The 25,017-nt window shown below is 43.9% G+C and overlaps 1 protein-coding gene across 3 annotated transcripts; it reads right to left on the bottom strand.

Moving 5' to 3' along the window:
* Positions 1-304: 304 nt before the first annotated feature.
* Positions 305-25,002, bottom strand: LOC128421379 (broad substrate specificity ATP-binding cassette transporter ABCG2-like). 3 transcript variants are annotated; one of them, XM_053404102.1, is made up of 16 exons: positions 24,932-25,002; positions 21,212-21,428; positions 20,065-20,124; positions 18,863-18,977; positions 17,794-17,946; positions 16,392-16,549; positions 15,724-15,875; positions 15,207-15,311; positions 13,472-13,719; positions 10,491-10,573; positions 9,728-9,817; positions 8,393-8,517; positions 7,008-7,162; positions 5,682-5,771; positions 2,102-2,196; positions 305-1,763 (listed from the first exon to the last, which is right to left on the bottom strand). In XM_053404102.1, the coding sequence occupies exons 1-16, from the start codon at positions 24,969-24,971 to the stop codon at positions 1,616-1,618; spliced, it is 2,034 nt and encodes a 677-aa protein (XP_053260077.1). In that variant the 5' UTR covers positions 24,972-25,002; the 3' UTR covers positions 305-1,615. The 3 variants fall into 3 exon arrangements, with proteins under 3 accessions (XP_053260077.1, XP_053260078.1, XP_053260079.1); XM_053404103.1 differs by lacking the exon at positions 24,932-25,002 and adding an exon at positions 24,755-24,925; XM_053404104.1 differs by lacking the exon at positions 24,932-25,002 and adding an exon at positions 24,685-24,747.
* Between the last annotated feature and the right edge of the window lie 15 nt (positions 25,003-25,017).

The following is a 25,017-nucleotide window of genomic DNA, read 5'->3' as shown; positions in this document are numbered from 1 at the left end:
CCCAAAGCTGAAAGAGGAATACTTGCAGGGGGAGAATGTTGTGCTCAGAACATCATGCAGAAAGTATGTCTATCCTACAGTAAAAGTCCACTGTGGAAGCAGCTTTTGTGAGGTGCCAGACTGTCAGCTCATGCCTTCCAATTGAACAGTATTAGCAATGCGCCTTGCATTAATTGAAAATTAAAGGGACCACAAGAGGGACTCAGAGTTCTCTTTTCGCTGAATTTTTTGGTAGGAAATTTACGACGTTCTATTCTTAGACACTGATTGTGGTTGGGTTGTGGCTTAAATTAGACATGAAATAAAAAAAAACCCATGAAAGGTCATTTAGTGATGTAGCAAGAGCACAAAAGGGAGCAAGTCAGAGCCTTTTAGATTTCTGAAAGATTTTATGTGGTGCATTTCCAAAACAACAACCTGTGTGACAGTATGACTCATAGGGACACATTCATTTGGCTTTGTTGCTGGGGGCTTCAAGAGGGTGCTTCAGTCCACAGGAATTTCTCACAGTAGTGCTAATGGCATCCCAGATTTTTCGTGCCATGCTGTCGCAGATGCCAAGCTGCAGAGTGGGAAGCTGCCATTGCAACACGCCTTGGCGTGCTTGTTTCAAAAGTTGTGTCTTCCTGTTTGTATTTACAGCCATCACAATCATTATATCTTACATTTGCAGCGTTGCTATAAAAACCAAAATGTTTGCATTCATAATCATATTTGTTTATATATATTAATATATATGTTTATATATATTGTTGTAACATGTTGTTACTTAATAACAAACTTCATTTTGAAGTGCAATAAGATTTCATGGGTTATCCATGCATACTGACAACGTACATACATTTAGTGTATGACAGCGAAGCTACCTGTTTTTGTATCCCTTTTGTTTCACACAATGGAAGTGTGAGTTACCCCCTGTTTTTAGGTTAATGTCTTAATAGCAAAGGTGTGTTGGAAAGTTATTAGTTATCCACAATGATCAAAGATGTATTGGTTTAATAGTGACCACCTCCCCCCTTAATAAAGACTTTATATGGTTTGCAGTAGTTTGTGTGTGTTATTAGGTGGGGAGGTACAGGCTGGGTTTCAATTTAGTTCCATGGGCCTGTTGTAGGTTGTAGGAATAGGTGATCTCTTGACCCAGTTCAACTGAATCCATGGATCTTGAACTAAAGCAAAAGTCTCTCTTTGTGTAAGGAGCAAATTTATATCCCACCATGTGAGCTCCCACCTCTGGTTTGATTTTGTATGGGTAAGACATTGACCACCTTAGCCACTGTTTGGAAGGACAAGGCCAATCTAAATGTGACATTGTAGATGATAAATATATATAGTTTTATATGTACATAGCACTGGTGGGGGAGGTCACAGGCCAGGTTAGGACCATGGGGGAGGGCGCTTTGCCACACCCATTTCCCCAGTCGGAATCCCCGGCTATTTGCTAATTGCTAATGGGAGGAAAGTTCCAATTGGCACAATGGCCACTTTCCTTCCACTCTCTCTCTTGAAAGAAAGAAAATAAAAGATTTATAAATCAGCTGTATATTTTACATATATTACATGTTTACCATAAACGTACACTGTAGTGTTCAGTAGGCATGCGTGCCCTGCTCGATTAAGTATACTTCTTAATAAATCTCAATTTCAGATATGCGATAGAGAGGAAAATGATTGTCATGCATATAAGAGCCACGTAATTCTTCACCATGCCCAAGAAAGTCATGTCAATGCCTTGCATCTTCAGATATTCTTCTCCAGTGCATCTAGAAAATACAGGTTAAAGGCAGAAGTTTTGTTAGAAATGCATTGTCCCTAATTTTACCTAGTTTTCTTGTTTTGCTCTCAATGCTGTTTCTTATCAGAAGAATGACAACAAAAGATGGAATACAAAGAAGACACTGCTATTAGTTGATCGAGGATGACACAGACTCTCCACACACACACACCCCACACACCCTACTAAGACTGTAATGCAGTGAAGCCTTCCTCACCACTCCACCGCAGCCCCCGGTTAATTCTAATGTACAAGAAATCAGCTCCGAATAACTGCTTTTTTAGCTTACTGTATAGCGCAACTGTTTGCAACATGCCAAGTACTTACATGGTAAATGGACTAGGAGCGATGCAGGTTACGTTGACCCCTTGTTCAAGTTCTGAGCAAAACTTAAGCCCAGTAAATTCATTTACTTGCAAAGCCTTTAAAGACAAACAAAACTGAATTACTTACTTGTTTCCACTGTTGTTACCTGAGAAGGTTTCCATATTTTCACATTTTTGGGAAGAGGCAAGACAAGAAGAATTTCAGTCTTGTTAAGGATATGAAAACATTACACATTTTATTTACTTCTCCAGGATTGGTGGAGATCCCAAAAGTAGCTGAGGTTTCTCAGTTTGGCTGTCAATCGCTGTGCGCATTAAGAGGCAACCTGTCTGAACAGCCTCACTTGCTTTCAGGCACTATTTTTTGCCACAAGTTAGTATACCAAGGATCTATTGGTGCTTTAAAGAACATAACTGGGAAATGTTGCATAAGAAATCCTGCAATTCACACACCCCCTTTGTACATAGCTGTCAACTTACAGTTTTGAAAATAAGGGACCAGCGGCCTCGAAAATAAGGGATCAGCAGCCAAAATAAGGGATTTTAGTCAACCAGCTGCCAAACGAAGCCTCAAGCGGTGGTTCCCACAGCGCAGCAAAGGGGATGCAGCAAGGAAAACCACCATCACCTCTCCGCTGGGAAGCGCTGAGCAAAGGCGAGTCCCCAGGCAACGCGGCTGATTTGATCGGCACAAGGCATGCAAGCTCCACCCCCCAGTCGTTCTTAGACTCCTTATTGGGTGAGCAACGCAGCCAAGCAACACAGTTGGAGCCTCCCTCCTCCCTGGCCAGCAGGGAGGGAGGGAGAGGAGCTGCTTCCTTTGAAACCCGGGAAATTTAAGGGACATCATCAATAAGGGACAGCAGCCGGACACGGCGCTGGGATAAGGGACTTTCCCGCCAAATAAGGGACGGTTGACAGCTATGCCTTTGTAGCAGAAAACCCTGTTTCACCTGAAGTTTTACATGCATTTCATTTCATTTATTAGATTTATTGAAGTTCTCCAAGTGACTTACAGCAAAAAAAGAAGATATGCAGTTTATATTACCATGGGGGGAAGTGGGGGAAATCAAATAATATATTAATATTTCATATAAAAGCCATTTTATAAAAAAGCCATGCTCAAAGAATAAAGCAATACTCAGACCCACCAATTAACAAATGAACAAAAATGAACAAAATGTCAATCTTCCCCTAGTACAAAAATCATTCTCATCAAACTAACTGTGGGCGGGGGAGAGGGATATTTGATTCTAATTAACGTACGCCAATACATAAGAGAGTTAACAGGCAGCACTGTGCAGTTCACAGCCTATATCACTAGATGTCGCTGTGAGATCACTTTTCCACACTTTCGTTTTGTCTTGTGATCTCAAGTCACAGGTCCAAAAGGGGTGGGGTGTTTTTTGTTTTCACCGCTCATCATGTAGTGGTGTCCAATTCACATAATTCACCCTCTCATTTAAAAGAAAAGGACGTGGAAAGTGCGCTTGTGCCCAGTTCACACATTCAGCAACCAGTGTACAGTGGTGCCTCGCAAGACGAAATTAATCCATTCCGCGAGTCTCTTCGTCTTGCAGTTTTTTCGTCTTGCGAAGCGCGGCTATTAGCGGCTTAGCGGCTACAGGTATAAACTCGTTCCCGCAACTGCAAGCCTCGACCCCTAGGGAGCATCTGGCCATTGCATAAGCCTCGTCCGGCCTCTTAAGCAGTCCCTCCTGACGCGCTTACATAACACAAGCCCCGACCGCCGCCATCCCAGCGACCCCGGAAGATAAGATCTGCAGCAAGCACCCCGCACCTCCGATCCCGGGGCGCGCTCAGCCAAGCGTCCCCGGACACCTGTCCCGCCGCGCCTTTGCGCAGCGCTCTGCAGAGCGGAGCGAGCCATCCCAGCGACCCCAGAAGATAAGATCTGCAGCAAGCACCCCGCACCTCCGATCCCGGGGCGCGCTCAGCCAAGCGTCCCCGGACACCTGTCCCACCGCGCCTTTGCGCAGCGCTCTGCAGAGCGGAGCGAGCCATCCCAGCGACCCCAGAAGATAAGATCTGCAGCAAGCACCCCGCACCTCCGATCCCGGGGCGCGCTCAGCCAAGCGTCCCCGGACACCTGTCCCGCCGCGCCTTTGCGCAGCACTCTGCAGAGCGGAGCGATGAGCCCGGCGGATCGCAGGCAGGGCAAGCAGCGGCGAAAGCGGAGAGAGCGAGGCCCAGAGGGAGGAGTCTCTGGCAACGCCATCGACGGCCCCGCCGCAGCTCCGTGTCCTGGAGCCCTCCGGCTGCCGACTGCCTTTATTTTGCTGCAGGAGCCTCCTCTGCACCAGGATCCTCGCGCACTCCCTCCGTCTCTCCATGCCTTTTAGGTGAGTGGCGTGCTCAGGCTGACTTTGGACGACCCACAGCGGGGCTTCCCTCGACCGCACGACCGGAGCTCGCCTTTGTGGTCACTTTGACAGGCGATGGCGCCACCCTCAGCCTCGGTTCGGGGGCACCGGCTGCTGGCAAATGGGTGCCCCCTTCTTCCCTTGACAGGGATCATCTCCCCCCGCTTCCTCGGAGATGGGCAGGCAAAACTTTTCATGTCCCCCCCCCCTGCCCAGTCTGCCGTCCTCGGGATCTAGCGGTCGCCGCAAGCGCTAAGAGCGCAGACGGGGAAATCCCACCCCGAGCCGGGTGTCGCTGCCAGGTCCCCTCCCAGTTCTAAGGCTGAAGCCTAGGAACTTTTCGAAGCGGCACGGGGCAGCATCACCACCGGCTGTGTTTCCGGACGCTAATAATGTATTGATTGCTATTACTATTAGATTCACCGCTGCCGCATAGATAGATTGGCGGTGAAAGCGGTTTGCGCGCGGTGCGGATCAAGCCCTTCGCCTTGCGAAGCAAGCCCATAGGGAAAATCGTCTTACGAAGCGCCGTAAAAACGGAAAACCCTTTCGTCTAGCGGGTTTTTCGTTTTGCGAGGCATTCGTCTTGCGGGGCACCACTGTATGGCAAATGCTTAATATGTGGGGTCTTCTTTGTAGTAAATGAGAAAGGGGGCAGGCCTGCACTTCCACCATCAGAAACAGCCTTCGTCCATTCCCAAACCAGGTATAACAGAGCAGTTGCTTGATGAAATGAGAAGGGACTCTTAATATTTCTCCAAGAGCAGAAATCACTGAAGGTACATCAATGCCATTGTTGTTGTTGTTTTTAAAAAACCCACCTGCCACACTAGGGTCCTAATCCAGATTGGTCCCACACAATGGCATTTTAATGCCTGCATTTAAAATTAGCGAAAGTAACATGCGGCGTTTAATTAAAATGTGTTTGCTAAACGAGCAAACGCGTTTTTATTAAACACCTGCACATATGGTGCAGCCTTAAGAGACCTTATCATACCGTATTTTATGTAAACTGCTTAGAAGTTTGGGTGTTTAAGAAGTATTTAAAATTAAAAAAACCAGAGTCAATGTTGAGGGGAAAGATAGCCTTCTCTGGTCAGTTATATGAATTTGTAGCCAGGGTTATGATAGCTGGTGGTGAGTTCTAAACTTCCAGAACCATTTCTAAAGAAGAAAGGGGGAAAGGCTGATACCTACATTCAGGCCATAGCGCGGGATACTGAAATACTTCAGCCACAGCAACCAAGGTGAAATGGTTGTGATGTTCACCAGCAAGCCAGAGAAAACCTACAAATGGTAATAGTAGTTTTAAAAGACAGGGAAAAGTCAAACTGACAGAAAAAAATTTCACCCAGAGCTCTTAAAGGATTTCAGCCATTTCCAGAATTCATTCCCATCGCCGTGAAATATACAAAGTGGTTTTGTGGATTTCATGTTTACCGAGACGTTATTCCTCTGGAGCACCCATCATCAGTAAGCATGTACTTTTTGAAGTTCAGCAAACTGTGTATGTGTTTTTTATTCACCGCCCCCATTTCAGGGGTGCATCGTAAGTTAGTTTAATGGCAGTAAACAGTTTTCCTGAAGGAATGAATGGCTATTCGTTTTCTATGGGATAAAGAGTCTTAGATAGGGCACCATCTTTGCAACTCCCATTATGTCTGTAAACATGGCATGAAGGCTGGCAACATCAACCCCACTGTGTGGGAATCCCTTGCAGACGACCACAGAGCCTGGAGACAGACAGACAGGTTGCACATCCATAGCAGTGGCCAGAACAGGAATGACCACTGGGAGGATAGCAGAGATAAGAAATCCTGTGGTGCATCTGCAGCAGCACAACTGGATGCCTTCATCTGCCACAGCTGCAAAAAACCATGTCTCTCATACCTGTCTCAACAGCCACAGCAAGTGCTCTAACTTTTCACAGTTTGACTTCACCCCAAACGGGCACTATCTAAGGAGTCTTATAGCCATTGAAGGCAAACTTAAAAAGGTAAAGGTAAAAGACCCCTGACAGTTAAGTCCAGTCACAAAGGACTGGGGTTGCGGCGCTCATCTCGTTTTACTGGCCGAGAGAGCCGACATTTGTCCGCAGACAGTTTTTCCGGGTCATGTGGCCAGCATGACTAAGCCGCTTCTGGCGAAACCAGAGCAGCGCACAGAAAAGCCGTTTACCTTCCTGCCGGAGCAGTACCTATTTATCTACTTGCACTTTGACGTGCTTTCGAACTGCTAGGTTGGCAGGAGCTGGAACCGAGCAACGGGAGCTCACTCCATCGCAGGGATCTGAACCGCCAACCTTCTGATCGGCAAGCCCTAGGCTCAGTGGTTTATACCACAGCGCCACCCACTTCCCTGAAGGCAAATTTGCTCCCCTATGAATCATCCTGTTCATGTGATAGAACTATGGGTGGTGGCTGAAATGTGGCAATGTGGCCTTTTTGCATAATATCTGTCTAAACATTCCCACCCCCACCCACCAAAGGAGGAGGGGAAAGAGAAGAATCAACCAAAACTCACAATCATAAAAACAAAGCAAATATTTATGATGAGGTTTGCAACCGACGTGACGTTTTGCCCTGTTGCTATTGCCAGAGACATGGAACTGGCTGCGTAGGCGACTAATATAACAGTAATCATCATGGTAAAGAAGGCTACCACAGTTGGCTTGAAACCTGAAACAAATTAAAAATGTTAACACAGTGGTACCTTGGTAGTCGAACAGCTTGGCTCCAGAACAAATTGGCTCCCAAACACTGCAAATCCGGAAATGAGTGTTCCGATTTGCAAATGTTTTTTGGAAGCCGAATGTCCAATGTGGATTCCGCAGTTTCTGATTAAGTGCAGGAAGCTCCTGCAACCAATCAGAAGCCACGCCTTGGTTTTCAAAGTGTTTCAGGAGTCGAACAGACTCCCAGAACGGATTAAATTTGAGAACCAAGGTACCACTGTAGATGTACATACACAGCATCAAAATTTTGCAATGCAGGCTTCCCCATATATGCAGCTTTGCACTAGCATGTCAGCCTTAATATCATAGCTGGCTTTATTTGTCAATAGAGTATTGTTGACTGTGATGCTTTTGGTCCTTACATGTATTGTAAACAGAACACAGAATACAATGTTCTATGATCTTGTTACCTAAAAGGCCAAAAATTCGCCTTTTTGTGCAGCAGCTGCACTTTGGTTCAACATTTTCATCCAGCTCTACACCACAACCTGGTCGATCACTGTCCACTCAGATCACATCTATGTATATGTGACATTTCTGTTTGGAGTCCAGTGTGCATCACTTTCATTAATGTATAAGAGCTGTGTTTATCCTTTCAATGCTCAGTCCCCCAGCTCAGGAGAACTTTTTGGAGCTTTTTGCTATCCCTTTCTGCTTTAACCACCCTAATTCTGGGGTGAGTGGGTCTTAATGAAATCCACAAGCCTATACACAGTGCTTGAGGGGGCTGCCAAGATATGAGAGTTAGCAGGTCTCTCCTACCCCACCTCAAGCATTGGGTATGTGTTTTATATTATTGCTAATTTAGAATTAACCTATGATATATTTTACATCAGAAGTGAGATTTGGTCGACAAAAGGAAAACAATAACTTTACTATTTCTTTCCAGAGGAACATACATGTTAGTCTCCTACGGCAAAACAACCAATACATTTGTGGCGCCTTAAAGACTAACTAAATCTTTATTTATGGCATAAACATTTCTAGTATCAAGTCCACTTCATTCGCCAGTTGCTGGTACGGGAGGGTGTGCCTGAATACACACATGGTTTTAAGTGGCAAAATAAGCATATTGTGCTTTCCAACAACAGTGATATGCAACAAGCAATCTGCCTGCCACCATCTAATATCTATATTAAGGAAAAATGAAACATGACTTTTGTAGTATACTTGCCTATCAAGAAATAATTTAAGGAAGTGAGGATGATGCCAGGTAAAGTCCTCATGGGCACCATATCAGCTAATATCTTTGAGAAGAAATATGCAGACACTCTATAGTAGCCACTTATATATTCATGTCTGCAACACAAAATACACACATTCAGGACTTGCACAACCAACAAATGGATTCATAAACGGCAGCAGTTTTCAATCTAGTTTTCAAACTAGTACCAGACATTTCCCAGAAGCTTGTTTCATCTATTTAGAACAGTTATGTCCTGCTTTATAGACTTGTGAGGGTGTCAAAAGTGCTTTATGAAAGATTCCCCAATATAATCACATTCAGCTTTACTATCAAGAAATAGCATGGTGTCCAGATGGTGCCAGGATTATTCAGGCAACATGTCCTGTCCTTGATCTTCCCTGTGGCACAATGGATCAGTGTGTCTGGCTGTTAACCAGGAGGTTGGTGGTGCCCACCAAGGGCAAGATTCGATCATTGCAGGGGATTGGACTAGATGACCCTCAGGATCCCTTCCAACTCTACAGCTCTATGATTATATGAGGTCACTACTCTGCAACATGCAAAGCACATATTCTTCTACTTAGCTAGGGCCCCTGAAGCTTTAATGAAAGTGTGCTTGCTCTACTCAGGTCCACAAGGCATCCAGCATGCAACTGCTGAGCTAGTATTCGCTGAAATGGAATATGGGCTCAACATTTACATATTCCTTAGGTGCCAAAACTGATGCTATAGAGCAGGGCTGGATGTGGCAGCCCTCAAGGCTCCTTTTTCTGGCCCTTAATACTTTCTCCAGGTCACACACCCTCTTCTCAGGCAATACCTGGTTCTTCCTGGCTGAAATGTGTCTTTGAATTGTGATGATGCCTCTTGCTTTTCTGGTTGGAGGACAGAGAAAGGTGTGTAGAAACTAGTCTATGTTTACAACGGTCAAATTCTTGCTCCTCCCACTTTTGCCCAGGCCCTACTCACCATGGACATGTGATACTTGCATGGTTGCCCAAAAGAGAATGTGGTCCTTGGATTGGAAAAAGCTTCTCACCCTTGTTTTAGAGAATTCTTTCTCCCTAAAGCCCATACAGACAGCCAAACTTTAATTCAGACTGAGCGCTCTCAGCCAGGACAGTTGGCCATCTGTATCTCCTTACCAAATGAAGAGAAGGCTTTTATCATAACCAGGGGCTGATATGTGTGGCAAAATGGCCGTGAGCATGGGCTCCATAGGTGGAACTGACTGATGAGTTACTCAACCAAAGGACAGGTAAGCAAATAAGGCTACTAGCAGAAGACTAAGCTTGGTTTTCCATTACACACAGTTTTACCTACATAAATATCCTTTTTTCTGTGATAAAAAGTTCAACAGTCGTAATACTATTCAAACACTGATTGGTCGTCAAGAAGAACAAAGCACCAACTCTACAAGAGAACCCAAAAGTGACAGAATTAGAGATACCAAGGCACAGATTAATTTCTGCATCAATCTGCAAATAAATAAAAAAATCTGTGCAAAAATCCTTATGTATTTTTGTGTGGATTCTTCTAACATATGCATTTCTGCAAGCAATTTCCCAATATAATTTAGTTTTGTACGTTATTTCTTCTCATATATTTTTGTGCACACTGTTTAGTCGAAGCAAAACTGAATTGCAGCTTTGCATTGCAAAATTTGGAGAAGTGCAAATTTTGAAAGACAGCCGTCCTTCAGTTGGTTTTCTGGTTTAGGTGCAGATTAGGTAGTTTCACAAGAAAATGCATAAAAAAACAAATTTCTCCCTGATCCTTAGATGGGAGAAACAAATGCTTTGAATTGGGTGACTCAGCTTTGCTAAAGATTTGTGAACTCTAGGAAGCCTTTCTCAGATAGAATCAGACAACACCAGACTTTTTCTAAAAGGGAAAAAAGTCTTGGGTAGAGCTTGGGGAAATTACCTTCCCCTGCCCCATGGTTAAATAAAACTTTAAGCAAATATATTGGAGACTGCTGCATAAAATATGTGCTAAAGTAATTTGTTACCTAAACTTTTCTGCACATAAATACTAGCTGAAGATGATGCTACATTGCATTCTCTTTTTTGAAGCGTTTACTCACCTATTTTGAATGCCAGTGGCATCATTTTTAACTCCAGCGAATACGGATCCTACTATTAGTCCCAGAAAAGTGGCAATACATATCTAGTGCAGGGAAAGAATATTTCATATTGAAAACATGCTGTCTTGGGCAGGGAGGAGTGAGGAGCAGAAGGAAACTTTTGAAAAATAGTGGACTTCGTGAAAGTATAATAACTGTTATCTATTAAGTTGCTCTCCTGCTGTGATGATGAGCACTGCACTTTGTTAGGGAAGGATGTGTGCTGATATACCACACTGGTCATGCCTGGCAATACTAGTCCTAGAACATAGGGTTGTATCCAACTAAGTATCCAGCTGAGCAGATCCACAGAAATCAGACCCAAGTTAATAATTCCCATTCATTTCAATCAGTCTTCTCTAAGTAAATGGTGGGTACAAACCATACTTTGGCATAGGAGAAACCACAGAAGAAGAAGTAACCATATCACTGTAGGTAACTTATAAAAATGGGCTTTGGACCTTCACTGTAACATAGAACAGGGTTCCAAGACTGTGGTCTGTACACCACCAGTGGTGCATAAGATTCATTCACATGGCCCACAGCATGTCTATGGATTTGGGATTGAAAACAGGAGAAAGCACACCTATTGCATTAAATATTAATACTGGTTCTTTAATTGCATTGTTATTTCTTTTATTTCTTGAATTCTATGCAACTCCCCCCCCCTTTGTAAAATAATGTTTGCTTTAAAATGCTATTAGGAATAATAACTTGAATGACTCAACTTGAATTTGAAAAGAAAACATTCTACTAAATGTTTACAAGGTAAAATCCAACAGAGATGTGTTTAAACTCTGCCAGATTTTGGAACAAACCAGGTATTGTTAAACACATTTGTAAAGGTAAAGGACCCCTGATAGTTAAGTCCAGTCGCAGATGACTCTGGGGTTGCGGCACTCATTTCGCTTTACAGGCTGAGGGAGCTGGCATTTGTCCGCAGACAGTTTTTCCGGGTCCTGCGGCCAGCATGACTAAGCCACTTCTGGCACAACGGAACACCGAAACCAGAGCAGCGCGTGGAAACGCCATTGACCTTCCCACTGGAGCGGTACCTATTTAAGTACTTGCACTTTTTTGGTGTGCTTTCAAACTGCTAGGTTGGCAGGAGCTGGGACCAAGCAACAGGAGCTCACCCTGTCACAGGGATTCGAACCGCCAACCTTCTGATCGGCAAGCCCAAGAGGCTCAGTGGTTTGGACCACAGCGCCACCCACATCCCTTTAAACACATTTATACAGAGCAATAAAATTGCCCAGCCAATTTACACACGCACACACGCACACATATATTTATATGTATCTCTCTCTATATGAAATATACAGAGAGAAGGAGGGAGAGGACAACGATCAAACTGATTAAAAACTATGCTTTGCTTTCTTAAGAACAAGCAAAAGTGATGAAAATCTCAGCCAAGATGACGGTAACAGCCTGTTCAGTCGTGTTTAAGCAGGAGGGATTGCCTGAGCCTTAACACTAAAAGTGCACTTGATACATGGTACCGTAGTGCTAAGGACTTGTTGAAAGGACCAAATGTCAGGGATAATTCTACTGCTAAGCCAGTTGAAGTGGGAAACAAAGATCATATCAAGACCAATTTAAGAAGATTACCAAAAAAGAAAAAAAAGGCTTAATGAAATGTGGGGTCTTTTTAAGAATGCATTCAAAATCCATCCCTAATGAGGTTAGGGAGATAGAAATGATTGTGAGAAAAAAGTCAGGCCCATTAACCCTGGAAGATTATAGGTTCTTAAAATCCTAATTCTTGTCACAAGGTCAAGCTTTTACAAAGCAATTAATAGGGATCCCCATAATATCAACATACACACACAAAGCTTTTAACTTCACGGCCTCTGAACAGATGATTAGCAATCACTATGTATCTTTGAAAACCGCTGCAGAATTCTTGACAAATTTGCAGCAGAAGTGGAGGTCATAGCGAAAGGAATGGGCACACTGTCTGAGAGGAAAACTCAAAGAGCCCTTCGGATAGACCTGCTGGAACAGCAATACATTGTTGTTTGCTGTTTTCTACAGCTCTCTTCAGACATCATGACCCAGTGTTCAGAAAATCAATGAGGAGGACAGCAGGGGCGACAATGTTAGCTCTGCCCATGCCTGTTCCTCATCATTTCTGTCATGTTCAACTTGCAGATGTTTCTAGTACAGGCGTGTGCTTGAAATGTGCTTCCCAGGGGAAGAAGAGGACATGTACAGTTCAGATGTGATGGAGTAGTTGGACAGAGAGGAGCAGCAGGAGCCACCAGCTGGGGAACCCCCAAGGGAAGAAGGCTCGGAGCCTGGGCATTGGTGGTGGGACAACAATGAGTGGTCAGAGGGAGAAAAGGGAGCTGACTGGGAGGAGGAGTCGGAGTCGGAAGCCAAAGAGGTAACAGGGTTTAGTGAGCAGGAAGGGGCTGTGGCAGAGAGCAGTCCAGAACCAGAGGCTGGAGGCCAAGAGGCAGAGATGAGGCAGGCTGCTGAAGAAGCCAGGGAGTCTCCCCCTCTGCTGTGACCAGCTCCCTTCCCCACTGGTCTCCCAGAACCCAAAGAGGTATGAAGAGGGCGGAGCAAAGACAGTCAAGACAAAGGAGTCTCAGAGTGCTTGGGAAGGAGCCAAGGGAGAAGGAGACAGAGAGCTGCGGAAAGGTAGGGACCTTCAGTCCTCACAACTGCCTGCTTGGGGCAAGATCTGCTGGGAAGTGTTGCTGTGCTCACGAGGCCTGAGCTATTTTGTTTCTTTGAATGGTTCACTTCACTGACACCATGTAAGTTAGGTCTGTCCTGCTCCCAACACCCACCCTGACACCATCGCACAGTATATCAAACATAACTATTCCTATAGCTCTTTGTTATTTACATTAAATTCATTTTTAAATAGCCCGCATAGCTTCCTAGTAACATTGATCTCCCGCGCCAAAAAAAAGGTTAATTTGGGATACCTGGGCAGTGGAATTTTGTGGATTTCCAATCAGATTTTTGAATGTGCGTTTGGACACCCATTTGAGCTGATGAAGAAAGGGTGTGGTGTACGGAATTCCTTTATAAGCTGTCGTCTTCTTTTTATCGTCCGAAGATAGTGCATCGAGGTCTGCCATCATTTGTTTATAGTAAGCACTTCTGGTAAAGCGTATGGCTAATCCTAATGCAATGCTGTCAGTGTCTTCCATGTCATTGTCTTCATCAATGGCTGTTTTGGGTGATAATGAAAACTGAGGTTACTCCTTTGCAAATGAGCAACAGGTGCAAATTAAATCACAGTTTGTGTACTCTGAACTATCTTAGGTTGTGTACAGACTGACCATCTTGCAACAGATCCAAAGCTACTTCTGGGTGAACACTGAAATGCTGCGTTTCACAGTCTACAGCTAGCAAAAATACTGCTGGTGGTAGTTCTATGCCCACAGATCTTTCTATGGGCATAATTGTTTCCCCAGTCCCCCTGTTGCTAGCAGAGCTGCTCCACACAGGTGGAGAAGCACCTCTGCCCCAAACTGAAAGCACTCCAGCCAGAGGATCTGGACAGTTAGGAATACTCTCTAAGGCTGCATACATACCATACTTTTAAGGCACATTTAACATACATGACTTCCCCCAAAGAATCCTGGGAACTTCAGTTTGTTAAGGGAGATGAGAATCATAGCTCTGTGGAGACAAATTATGCTGGAAATGCAAGATTAAAGAAGGCAATTTTTACCACATGTGGTAGTCTTGTGAGGTAATTAGAAAGTTTTGGGAATCTATTTACAATGAACTAAAAAAAATATTTAAATATACCTTCACAAAAAAACCCGAGGCCTTCCTTCTGGGGATAATTGGAGAAGAAATTAAAAAGGAAGACCAAACACTTTTCCAATATGCAACAGTGGCTGCTAGAACACTAATAGCACAAAACTGGAAGACATCAAAAATCCCAACTATAAATGAGTGGCAATTAAAATTATTTGATTATATAGAATTGGCAAAAATGACACAGAAAATAAGAAACCAAAAAAGTACAAAGTTTAATATTGAATGGAATAAATTTATGACATATATTGAAACAGATGTAAAAAATCTAAAAATCACAGTAGGCTCGATATAACGCTTGCGACGCAAAGAGTTTTAAGAAAACGAAACTGCAGATAGAAAACCTTTTGTAACATATTCCAAAACCGAGTTGAAGGGAAGTCAATTATTGTTGTGTGATTTAGTTACTTAGTTATTGTAAGTTTAACTTGTTGGTGTTTTATATTATGTAATGTCTTTTTTGTTGCTTTCTTGTGTTTTGTTTGTCTTTTTTGTTGCTTTAATGGTTAGTGTTGTATAATGAATTGAAACTAATAAAAATTAAATGGTAAAAAAAGAGAGAGAGAATCATAGCTCTGTGAGAGGTAAACTGTATGACCCACAATTTGTTGGGGGAAGTGATGTGCTTAAAATGTAATATAAATGAACAGTGTGCATGCAGCCCAATATTGTCTTAGGGTTGTGATTGATTAGACCAGAAGCTATTTAAATCAGGTCTAGTAACTCTGCCAATTCTATGGGTGGGATTTTCACAAAAAAGTAGAACCTCCTATCACATTTTAGGGCCAAATAGATAAGTACTTTAAAAAACACACACAGAGAGAAGTGGTTTGGTGCTGATACACACAGATTCATCAAGGTAACTCTGAAGACTTTCAGAATACATACGTATAGTAATGATGGTCATTTTACTCATTCCAACAGCAGTTGAATCTTCATTAATGATGTCCAGAAAAAAATCAGCAGGGTTGTTATATGGTTCGCACATATAACCTGTGAATAAAAGATGGTTTATTTTGACAGCTGAGGCAGCTTTAATGAAAACACATTTACAGGTACATTTACGAACATTACAGGTACAATTACGAACTGTCACTTTCGGTTCTCTCAGTTTCTCATGTTTTCAGTCTTAAATTCAGTTCTCCACGTTCTGCACTCTTCCATTGTCTCCCAAGACAGATGGATGCCAACAAAGCTAATGACCCATACTGGTCCCACTAGCCGGACATAATGAACTGCAACCGCTGCCCACCCCTGGACTGGGTAAACAGCCATTATAGCCCCTGCTTGGCTAATTCAACAATGGGATCCTCCATTAGATTTTAACTCTTGCCTGGATCCAGGAATTTGAAAGGACTCGTGTTCAATTCTGGGTCTAAAGTTAACATACCACATGAAAACTCACCAAGACCTTTGAAGTATGGAAGAGCATTTTCACACGGGCCATGATAAAGAAGTCTTCCAGCAGCAAGTAGCGTCAGGCTGTCAAACAATTTGTAAATAGAGTACCGGGGCTGATGGATTGAGAAAATTATTGTTCTCCCTTGTACAGCCATCCTGAATGCAACACAGGGAAGACCATTAACTACTGTCATTACCTGTTGTTTTAATGTTCCAAACCATTCACAACAGAAATGGACATAACTTTAGATAACCACACTGGGCTCTTGCATTAAGCAGCACTGTAAGCAAAATTCTTACCAAAACTGATAGTCTTCTAACTCAGCCCCTCTTCATTTACCCATATCCACTTAGCATGTCACACAACTCACAACATAACAATAACATAAGTGCTGTCTTGTGGGATCGCACCAGAGTTGGAGGCATGGGGGAAACTATTGCATAAGAAAGTGAATATAAAAGCTGTGACGAAAAACCAAAAAAAGGAATGCTGTCTTTAAAAATAATTGCCTTGTTGAAAAACAAACCAAGCCAAGGAACATCAGACTGTCAATATTCCAGCCATGGCACAGGTTTTCACCCACCCACCCCCGTCTGTCTGTCTCTTGCTTCAATCTAAAGAGTACATCATTAGCCATAAGGTGCAGTCTCCAAGAGTCTAGCACAATTTACTTTTTTAAGAGAAGCAGGACGGCATTGGCTGTGCTGGCATCCAGTCCGGTTGTCGGCTCATCTAAGAACAATACTGTAGGGTGCGTAATGAGCTCTAATCCAATGCTGGTTCTTTTCCTCTCTCCCCCGGAAACTCCACGGATAAAATGGGTGCCAATCTAGGTACAGGAAATGAGGTTTCAAAACGAAGATCCTCAAAACTATGAAAATGTTTCAGTTAGCACACAGGAAAAATCTCTGGACCTCTCTCCCCCCCCCCATAAGATTTCATCGCCCCTATCTTTCAGGTACCTCTCTTACAACCAGCAGCTTTTTTAGGGCAGTTCCTCTCTTGGGGCTCTGAGCCAAGGGGGCACAAAATATGCCACAACTATGACATAGTGCGCTTGAGAGTATGCACAGAACAGAAGGCAAGAGGGAGGTGGCGTGAAAATAAGAGATATTCAAGGGGGGTGTCAAATTTTGTCCTTACTCAGGGCACCATTTTACCAAAGTCCACCCTTGTTTATAACACCTCCATTTCCAAGCCACAGGTCTTTCTGGAACTCAACCCATAACCCACCCTTCCTTCCTTCCTTCCTTCCTTCCTTCCTTCCTTCCTTCCTTCCTTCCTTTCTCTCTCTCTCTCTCTCTCTCTCTCTCTCTCTCCCTGCACTGCTGCTCAAACTCTGGTCAGAGGGAGGGTAGGGAAACTAGTTGCTGTTATAGACCAGCCAACCTTGGTATTATGTGTTTGATTTCAATGTAACCCACTCTGGGTCTTTTATCTTTGTACTCTATGCTACCTTCCAGCAAAAGCCTAAGGTTTTCTATACACACTCATCCTCTCTATCTTCCATCCATCCAGGCAGGCAAGCCAGAGGTATGAGTATAGTTCAAAGACACATTCTAGCACTTGAGGAGGGCATGGTGCAGGACTGGTGAGAGTGTGTGGTCCAAAGAGGGGGCGTGGCCTGGGAGAGCCCCAAAGACCAGAAAGAGCAGTCTGTAGGGCTGCATTTGGTCACCAGGGCTGGGGCTTCCCATCTCCACAATGGTGGAGTGGTGAGGCTTCTCTCCCCAGCCCAGCTTACTCCAGTGGCATAGAAGGGAGATGTGCTGCAGTAGCTCCCATGCTACCAGCATTCCATAGGAAAGGGGCTGAGATAGTCTCACGATCAAGTGGGAATGGGTAGCAAACAATGGGCACTTAGACTCCCTGCAGAGGTAGGCAGGGAGAATCATAGAATTGTAGACTTGGGTCCCAAGAGTCATCTAGTCCAGCCCCCTGCAATGCAGGAATCTCAAATAAAGCCTCTGTGGCAGATGACCAGAAGGGCTGCATAATCTGCCAGTATTTATAACACGAGTTCTGACATTAACAATTAATGTTTGGCAGTATTAAATGCCACTACACAGATACCTTGGAGTCTGCAACTTTAGACAAATCCAGTTCCTTGAGAACAGTTTCAACTCTCTCTTGCTTTTCCTTTTTGCTCATAGACAATGGTAGCCGAAGGGCCGCTGAGAATTCTAAATTTTCTCTGACTGTCAATGTTCCCATCACTATGTCATCCTTATTGATTAAAAAAAAAGTTTTCAATTGAACATTATACTAGGTTTCATCACTACTGCACAATTGTTAGTACAGTGGTACCTCAGTTTACGAACTTAATCCATTCCTGAAGTCCGTTCTTAAACCAACTCCGTTCTTAAACTGAGGCGCACTTTCCCTAAGAGGCCTCCCACCACCGGTGCCCTTCCACCGTTTGGCTTCCATTTGTAGACCAAGGTAAAGTTCGCAAACCGGAACACTACTTCCGGTTTTGCGGAGTTCGTAAACTGAATAGTTTGTTAACAGGGCTGTTCGTAAAACGAGGTACCACTGTACGCATTAACATAGTAAAGAAAGTGCTACTGTGCTGTGTCAAGAGAAGAGGCTACTATTTTTTGTTTTATGTATTGATTGATCCCAAAGGGCACTGAAGGTCAGTTGATATTACCAGAGCTGGCTGAAGTTGCCTGCTCAGAAGATGATTATTTAATGAGCATTGATGACAGGTGGCTAATAGCTATGGCCCACTCCATATGTCCAGGTACAAGCTAGAATGAAATCAGTTGGGAAACAGCCAGTGCAAGAGAAAAATTCTAGCTTTACAGTCTCTGCTATATGCCAGGGGCGGCTGAGCCTGCCGCCTGTTGGCTCGCCCCCATGCCCACTCACGATTCTCTGATTGAGCAGATGGGTGGGATCCAGCAGATGGGGTGGGTGGGGAATGCTGGCACGCAATGATGCCCACCGGAGAAGGTGAGCAGATTTACACGATTAACAGTAATCGTGCACAGAAAAGGAGACACTGATAGCACTGGCAGCCTATTATTGCACAGGCAGACAATTAACACATGAAGTATCATAAAACACCTTTGTCTAAATAGAATAATAGCTATCACACATGTACCGTGATAAAGGATCCACTACAGACTTTATTTACCTGAACTACATATCCGGAAATGCATTTAAAATTTGGAGGCAAAGGGAAGCCATTGATCAAAATGTCTCCTGTCAGGCCTTTAGGATTTTTCCTTGTAGCTAAAATGTCCAGGAGCCTATAAGGAAAACCAAAAGGACTCAAGAAAAGTTACTTGTGCCAACATTTGAAGATCATACTGTTACGAACCTAAGAGCCCTGCTGGATCACACCAAAAACATGTCTAACCAGGTACACTAACTCTAGGAGGCCAAGGTGTCTTTTGCCCCCTCAATACTTGTTAGGAGGGAGTCGGGCCCCCTTAATGTTGAGGGGGCGGAGGAGGCTGACTGTGGAGCTGAGAGCAGCACAGCTTCAGTGGCCAGCCCCTCCAGAGTGCTCAGCATCCTCCAGACAATGTGATGTCACACATGTGATATCACACATGCGAGTCACACATCAGGCCCCCTCAATCTTGGAGGCAATTTGGTGCCTCTTCTCATGCTAGCCGACCAGATGTGCTCAAGCAAGACATGAGCACGACCACACTCCCTATTCATGTCCCCCTGCAACTGGTATTCAAAGTACTGCCATCTCCATTATTAGTCTAGTATTATCTTTTTGGGAAAGATGTTGGGAAAGATGGAGGGCACAAGGAGAAGGGGACGACAGAGGATGAGATGGTTGGATAGTGTTCTCGAAGCTACCAGCATGAGTTTGACCAAACTGCGGGAGGCAGTGGAAGACAGAAGTGCCTGGTGTGCTCTGGTCTATGGGGTCACGAAGAGTCGGACACGACTAAACGACTAAACAACAACAACATTATCTTTTTATGAATTTGCTTAATCCCCTTTTAAAGCTATCCAGGTTGGGTTACCATCAATACATCCTGCGGTTGAAAATTCCAGAGTTGAACTATGTGCTGTGTGCAGCAGATCTTCCTTTTGTCTGCCCTGCATTTTCCAATATCCAGCCGTGCTGGATAACCCAAGTTATGGTATTATAAGAGGAAAAAACACTTCTTTTTACCCATTTTCTGCACACTATGCTGAATCTTTTTACCTTGCACTTTTCTGGTTTTGATTGGTGCCATTTTGTTCTGATCAAATATGCACATTCATTGCAGAACCTCACTTACTGGTTGTGAATGTAAAAAAAAAAACCTGTAACAATGTTACGTTTAATATTATCAGAAAATAGATCTTTACCCATAGGTTAATACTTACGAAGATTTGCCGCAGCCTGTAGGTCCTAAGATTGCGTTGAGACCAGGTTTCATGACACCACTGTAAACGAAAAGCAATTTGTCAGTAGTCAGTTGTTTAATGTGTAAAGCCATTCCAATAAAATGACATCTTTGGTAAAATTGTTCACTTTTGCACAAAAATAAACTAGTTCTTTCTTCATAGTTTGAAAACGAGTACTTTCTTCATAATTTGAAAACTAAGCATCTTTCCCCCCATCCCTTTAAATATCAGTGTACAAGAGGCAGAACATGTTCTACAACAGGAAATATCCTGCAACTTTCATCAGCCTTAGCCAGCATGACCAATGGTCAGGGATGATGGGAGTTGTAATTTAGCAACATCTGGTAGGCTACAGGTTCCTTACTCCTTTTCTACAAGATTATGGGTTATATGCCGTAAATTTCATCTTACGTTTGGGTTTAGTTTCTCTATATGGGTTAGATCCAGATTGTCCCTCTTCTTAATGGATGGGATCCTTTTGTTCGTGGAGGGGCCTAAGAGGTTCCTAGCTAGGGATGATGGGAGTTGTAGTCCAAAAGCAGACCTGAGTTTGGGAAACCCTCTAGGCAGTGCTTTTTTCCAGGGGGTACACAGGGGTACGCATACCCTAAACATTTTGTGAATCTAAGTTTGGCCCAATTGAGGGGCAGTATTTCAATATGAGTAGGAAAATGAGAGTACCCCTAAACATTTTTTTAGAAGAAGAAAAAAAGCACTGCCTCTAGGGGAAACAAGCTTGGCCTCTGTAACACAGAGAGATGGGTTCATCTCTTGACAATGAGTATTCCAGCTGCAGAGTAGAACGCACATAAAACAATACCAGGGGTAAGAATGGACTGGTAAGGAACATAGAATGCTGCCTCATACCACATGATACTGTGGATCCATTTGCTCAGTATTGTCTATGTTGACTGGTAGTAGAAGCTCACTAGGGTTTCAGGTGGGGAATCTTTCACAACCTAGCTGGAGATGCCAGGGATTGAATCTGAAACCTTCTGCATGCAAAGCAACTGCTCTACCAATGAGCTGCAGCAACTTCCCCTCCAGTGAAGCCACTCCACACCTTGCTCTCCGTACAAGCAGGAATTGCACCCCAAAATAAGTAAGTGGTGGCAATTAAGCATACCTGACATCCGTCAAGATATCTTTTTTAACCACTTTTCGAAAGCCGTAGTGGCCAGTCTTCAAATGCACTCTGTAGCTGATGTGATGAAAGGTCATTGTGCTTCCTTCAGCAAACCCGGGTCCTAGAAAATTGATTTTCTTCTTCCGTAGGAAACCTGCATCTTCTTCATCACATATGCTTACATGCTTTTCAATTTGTCTGATTTTTGATGAAAATGCTGGTGATGGCAATAAACAAATGAGTGATCAGAAAAGTCACTGTAGGTTTGTAACAAACGAGGAACCAGTAGCAACAGGTAGCAGAAGTATATCGTGAGCCCAATTCTAATCGAACACCACCAGCAATAAAAATTTTACGAAGGCAATTTAAAGGAAACAAAATGAGGGCAGGGCATCCAAGTTTTCTAAATTAATTTTCTGTTACACTCTCTCTATTTGCGTGGGCCGTGGGGATTTCCAAGGGCACCGGTTATCAGGGTTTGGCTTCCTTTGATAGAGAGGACTTATGGTGTTTCTGTAATATTTGTTTAACTTAAGAAACACTGCCCCATCAGATCCCTAGAGAGGCGTTCCATCATCTTATGCCTTTCAGCCTTCTGGTAGCTGTCTGCCTCTCTATCTTGGCTTATGTTCACACCATACATTTAAAGCACCTGACTTTCCCCAAATAATCCTGGCAACTGCAGTTTGTTAAGCATGCTGGGAACTGTAGCTATGTGAGGTGATAAACTACAGCTCCCATAATTATTTGGGGGCAGTCATGTGCTTTAAATGTATGGTGTATATGCAGACTCTGTCTCAAAAATGAAGTTGTCTCTTACAAACAACTTAAGATCCAGCTGTGCTTGGGGAGTGGGTGGGAGTGTGTCAATGTCCCTGAGCTCTGTTGGATTTCTCCATTCAGAATATTCTAGGGAATCTTCCAGTTATTTATGAGTGTCCAACTGATGCACAACTGTACACACAAACATCATGCTGAACCAGAAGTGAATTTAATAATTGCAAAAACGGCTCTAGAAGAGCCCAGAAATGGGGAAAAGGAGTGAAAACAGCACCTATCTATCCCAGGAGCCTTGTAAGAGGAATCCTAGGAGCCCTTGCGCTGACCATTGAGGCCTGTGGAGTTTGAGAAGGTTTGTAGGGAACAATTGTGGTGGAGTTTGGCATTGGGTAAGCACTGCTGGCTTTTTAAAGGGTTTTTTTAAGGGTTTACAGAGGTTTCAAGGGTGTGTTTGCAGGTTTTTCCAATGGTGTTTCAAATATACACAATTTCACATAACCCCTGTGTAAATTAGTTTTGTATTTGGGAAAATATAGTTCTTCCTACAGGCACAGAATTCATTGCTATTATCATTGCTCTGTGGACTATGGCTGCATGGATATCATGAGCACCTGCTGAATCTTGTCGGCAATTTCTGCCCTCTGTACAATCCTTTAATTTTATTCTTTTAAATTCTTTAGGGAGCTATGTACTTCCCACTTCACAACGCCCACACAGGAACGCACATTTACCCAGATCTTTAAAATGATGGCTAAAGGAAATAACTAGGTTGCCATTTATCCCACAGCAAAGCTGGCACCAGTGTGCAAAACACCCATTTCCATTTTGCAACTGTGTTCCCCTCATGCATTTAACAGAGAGAGAATGACAGGGATTTGGAGTAACAAATGCAACTTAAATTGTTTGTGTTTTGTTAGCCAACTTATGTACTCTGGAATAGAAACATTTTGACAAAATAAACAACCCGAGCCAGTTGTAGCTATTAAAAATGCAAAGTAAGAACCGAAAAAGACCTGTGCAACCAGTCACCACAGAGCACCTCCTAAAGGCACACCCTTGACAGCATCACCCTAAGTGCACAATTATTTGGGGCGTAGTTATGAGAAAATACATACATATATAATTGTCTCTCCCTCTGAGGTGAGCATGTGTTTTTAGGAAACATCTTACATGCAAATTATCTTATTGCACACTGCCACTATAGTTTTAATGCATTGGCAGTTTATAAATGGTCTTAGTTTTAGTTTTTAAAGCTACAACGAGCAGAGAAGGGCCATGGTTAGAATTTATGCCCCCCCCTATTTTTTTTCTTCAAACACCAGAGCCCTTCTTCTGCCCACCCACCCCAAGCAGTGGCGGAGCTTCATGCTCCAGCACCAGGGGGGAGGCGGAGAGCGGGGGGGCTGGCTGCCCGCAGGGGCGTGGCAGGCATCTTGGGGGCGTGGTGCCCAGTGCGGGGGGTGGGGGCAACTGCGATGGCACCCTGCTGGGATCACGCTGCCAGGGGTGGTGCGCTCCCCCCCCCGTACTCCTATTCCTCCGCCAGTGACCCCAAGTTCTGGATTCAGGGTGCATGTAGCATCCCAAAACCAAAACATCTGAATGTTTTATTCAGTGCTTTTTCCCCTTTAAAAATGTTTAGGGATACTCTCATTTTGCTACTCATATTGAAATACTGCCCCTCAATGAGGCCAAGCAAAACATTCACAAAATGTTTAGGGGTATGCCCCATCATTATGTTTTTTATGTGTTGGAAAGCCGCCCAGAGTGACTGGGGCAACACAGTGAGATGGGCAGGGTATTATACGCATCACCATCATCAGGCCTAGAGGCATTTCAGAGCCACTGAACCTGCCTTGCCCCACCCTCCAGTCTCTGCTTCTCAATTTGTATTGTATTCTTTTATGCACTGTGGCTTGCCGTTGTTTTATCGATTGTAGTTTAGAAACTATTGTACTTCTTAAGTGGATTTCTGTTAATTTTTATATGCTGATATTTAATATTATTCTATATTATTTGATGTAGGTTGCGTATTTTAACGCTATGTTTTATTGTCACGTTTTTGTATTGCATTAGATTGTTATAAGGTATACATTCTGTTGTGTATTGAGTCAAAGGATTTTATATCTGTATTATTATTGTCTGTATTTGCATTAGGGTAAAGTAACTGCCTTTTGGTTCCAGAGGGTACAGCTACTATTGGTTCATTTAAGCGGCTGTATTTGGATCCTCTGTCTTATTGGTTTCCTCCAAAAGGCAGGACTGTGATTGCCTGATATTGTTCCCTCCAAAATGTATCCTTTCTAGCTAGTTCCCTGTCCCTATAAATGTAGCTCTCCCCTCCTCAGTTCTCAGTCTTGTCTTGTTTGCTTTAATAAAGAAGTGTTACTACAGAACTGTCTCCAGCATATTATGTCAAGAGAGCTGAAATCACAAACCCCACGTCACAACACATTCTTTGTTTCTTCAGCTTGTAAACCGCCTTGGCTATTGTAAGATAAAAAGACGGTATACAAATTAAAAGTGGTGGTGGTGATGATGAACGAGATTTGGAAATTCAACCCATTTTGAAGAGCGCCCTTTTGCTGTTTTCCTGAGGGATTCCACCCAACCCCAACCCCACCCCTCATGAAGATTCACTTTCCCCCCTCAAAACCACGGGATTACTAGAGGGCAGCCTCCCCTCAACTCACACACTTCCCCTCTTTTTCAAAACCTTTTCCAGCCACACCCTCCGTCCCCTTTTTTGTTTTCTTTTGTTACCCATTCATGAAGGCGCCGGGGCGGGCGAAGTGCCGCGCATGCGCTAGCAGCAGTCCCTCCACTCCGACGGGCCGAAGGGGGCCCAGGTGAGCGCCTCGGCAGGTGAAGGCGGGAGAAAGAGAGAGCGCGCGCGCTGAGGTCCCGCTCCGGCTTCTTCTTCTCCCTTCCCCATCTCACCGCAAGCCAGGAAATAACGGCTCCGCCGGGGACGTTCCATCGCGGCCCATTCGCCCTCCCTCCACCGCGCGGCGGCGGCGGCGGCG

This window comes from Podarcis raffonei, chromosome 9 (assembly GCF_027172205.1).
Source record: "Podarcis raffonei isolate rPodRaf1 chromosome 9, rPodRaf1.pri, whole genome shotgun sequence".
Classification (NCBI taxonomy): domain Eukaryota; kingdom Metazoa; phylum Chordata; class Lepidosauria; order Squamata; family Lacertidae; genus Podarcis; species Podarcis raffonei.
The sequence above is the reverse complement of the archived record's forward strand: the minus strand, read 5'-3'. Positions and strand labels throughout refer to the sequence as shown.

Excerpts from the sequence above, each read along its gene's own strand:
- LOC128421379 (XM_053404102.1), bottom strand. The coding sequence starts at position 24,971 with ATGGAACGTCCCCGGCGGAGCCGTTATTTCCTGGCTTGCG. Across the intron at positions 21,429-24,931 it reads CCGTTATTTCCTGGCTTGCG|CATTTTCATCAAAAATCAGA; the intron begins GTGAGATGGGGA and ends TGCCATCACCAG. Across the intron at positions 13,720-15,206 it reads AATGACCATCATTACTATAC|CCATTGATGAAGACAATGAC; the intron begins GTATGTATTCTG and ends CACCCAAAACAG.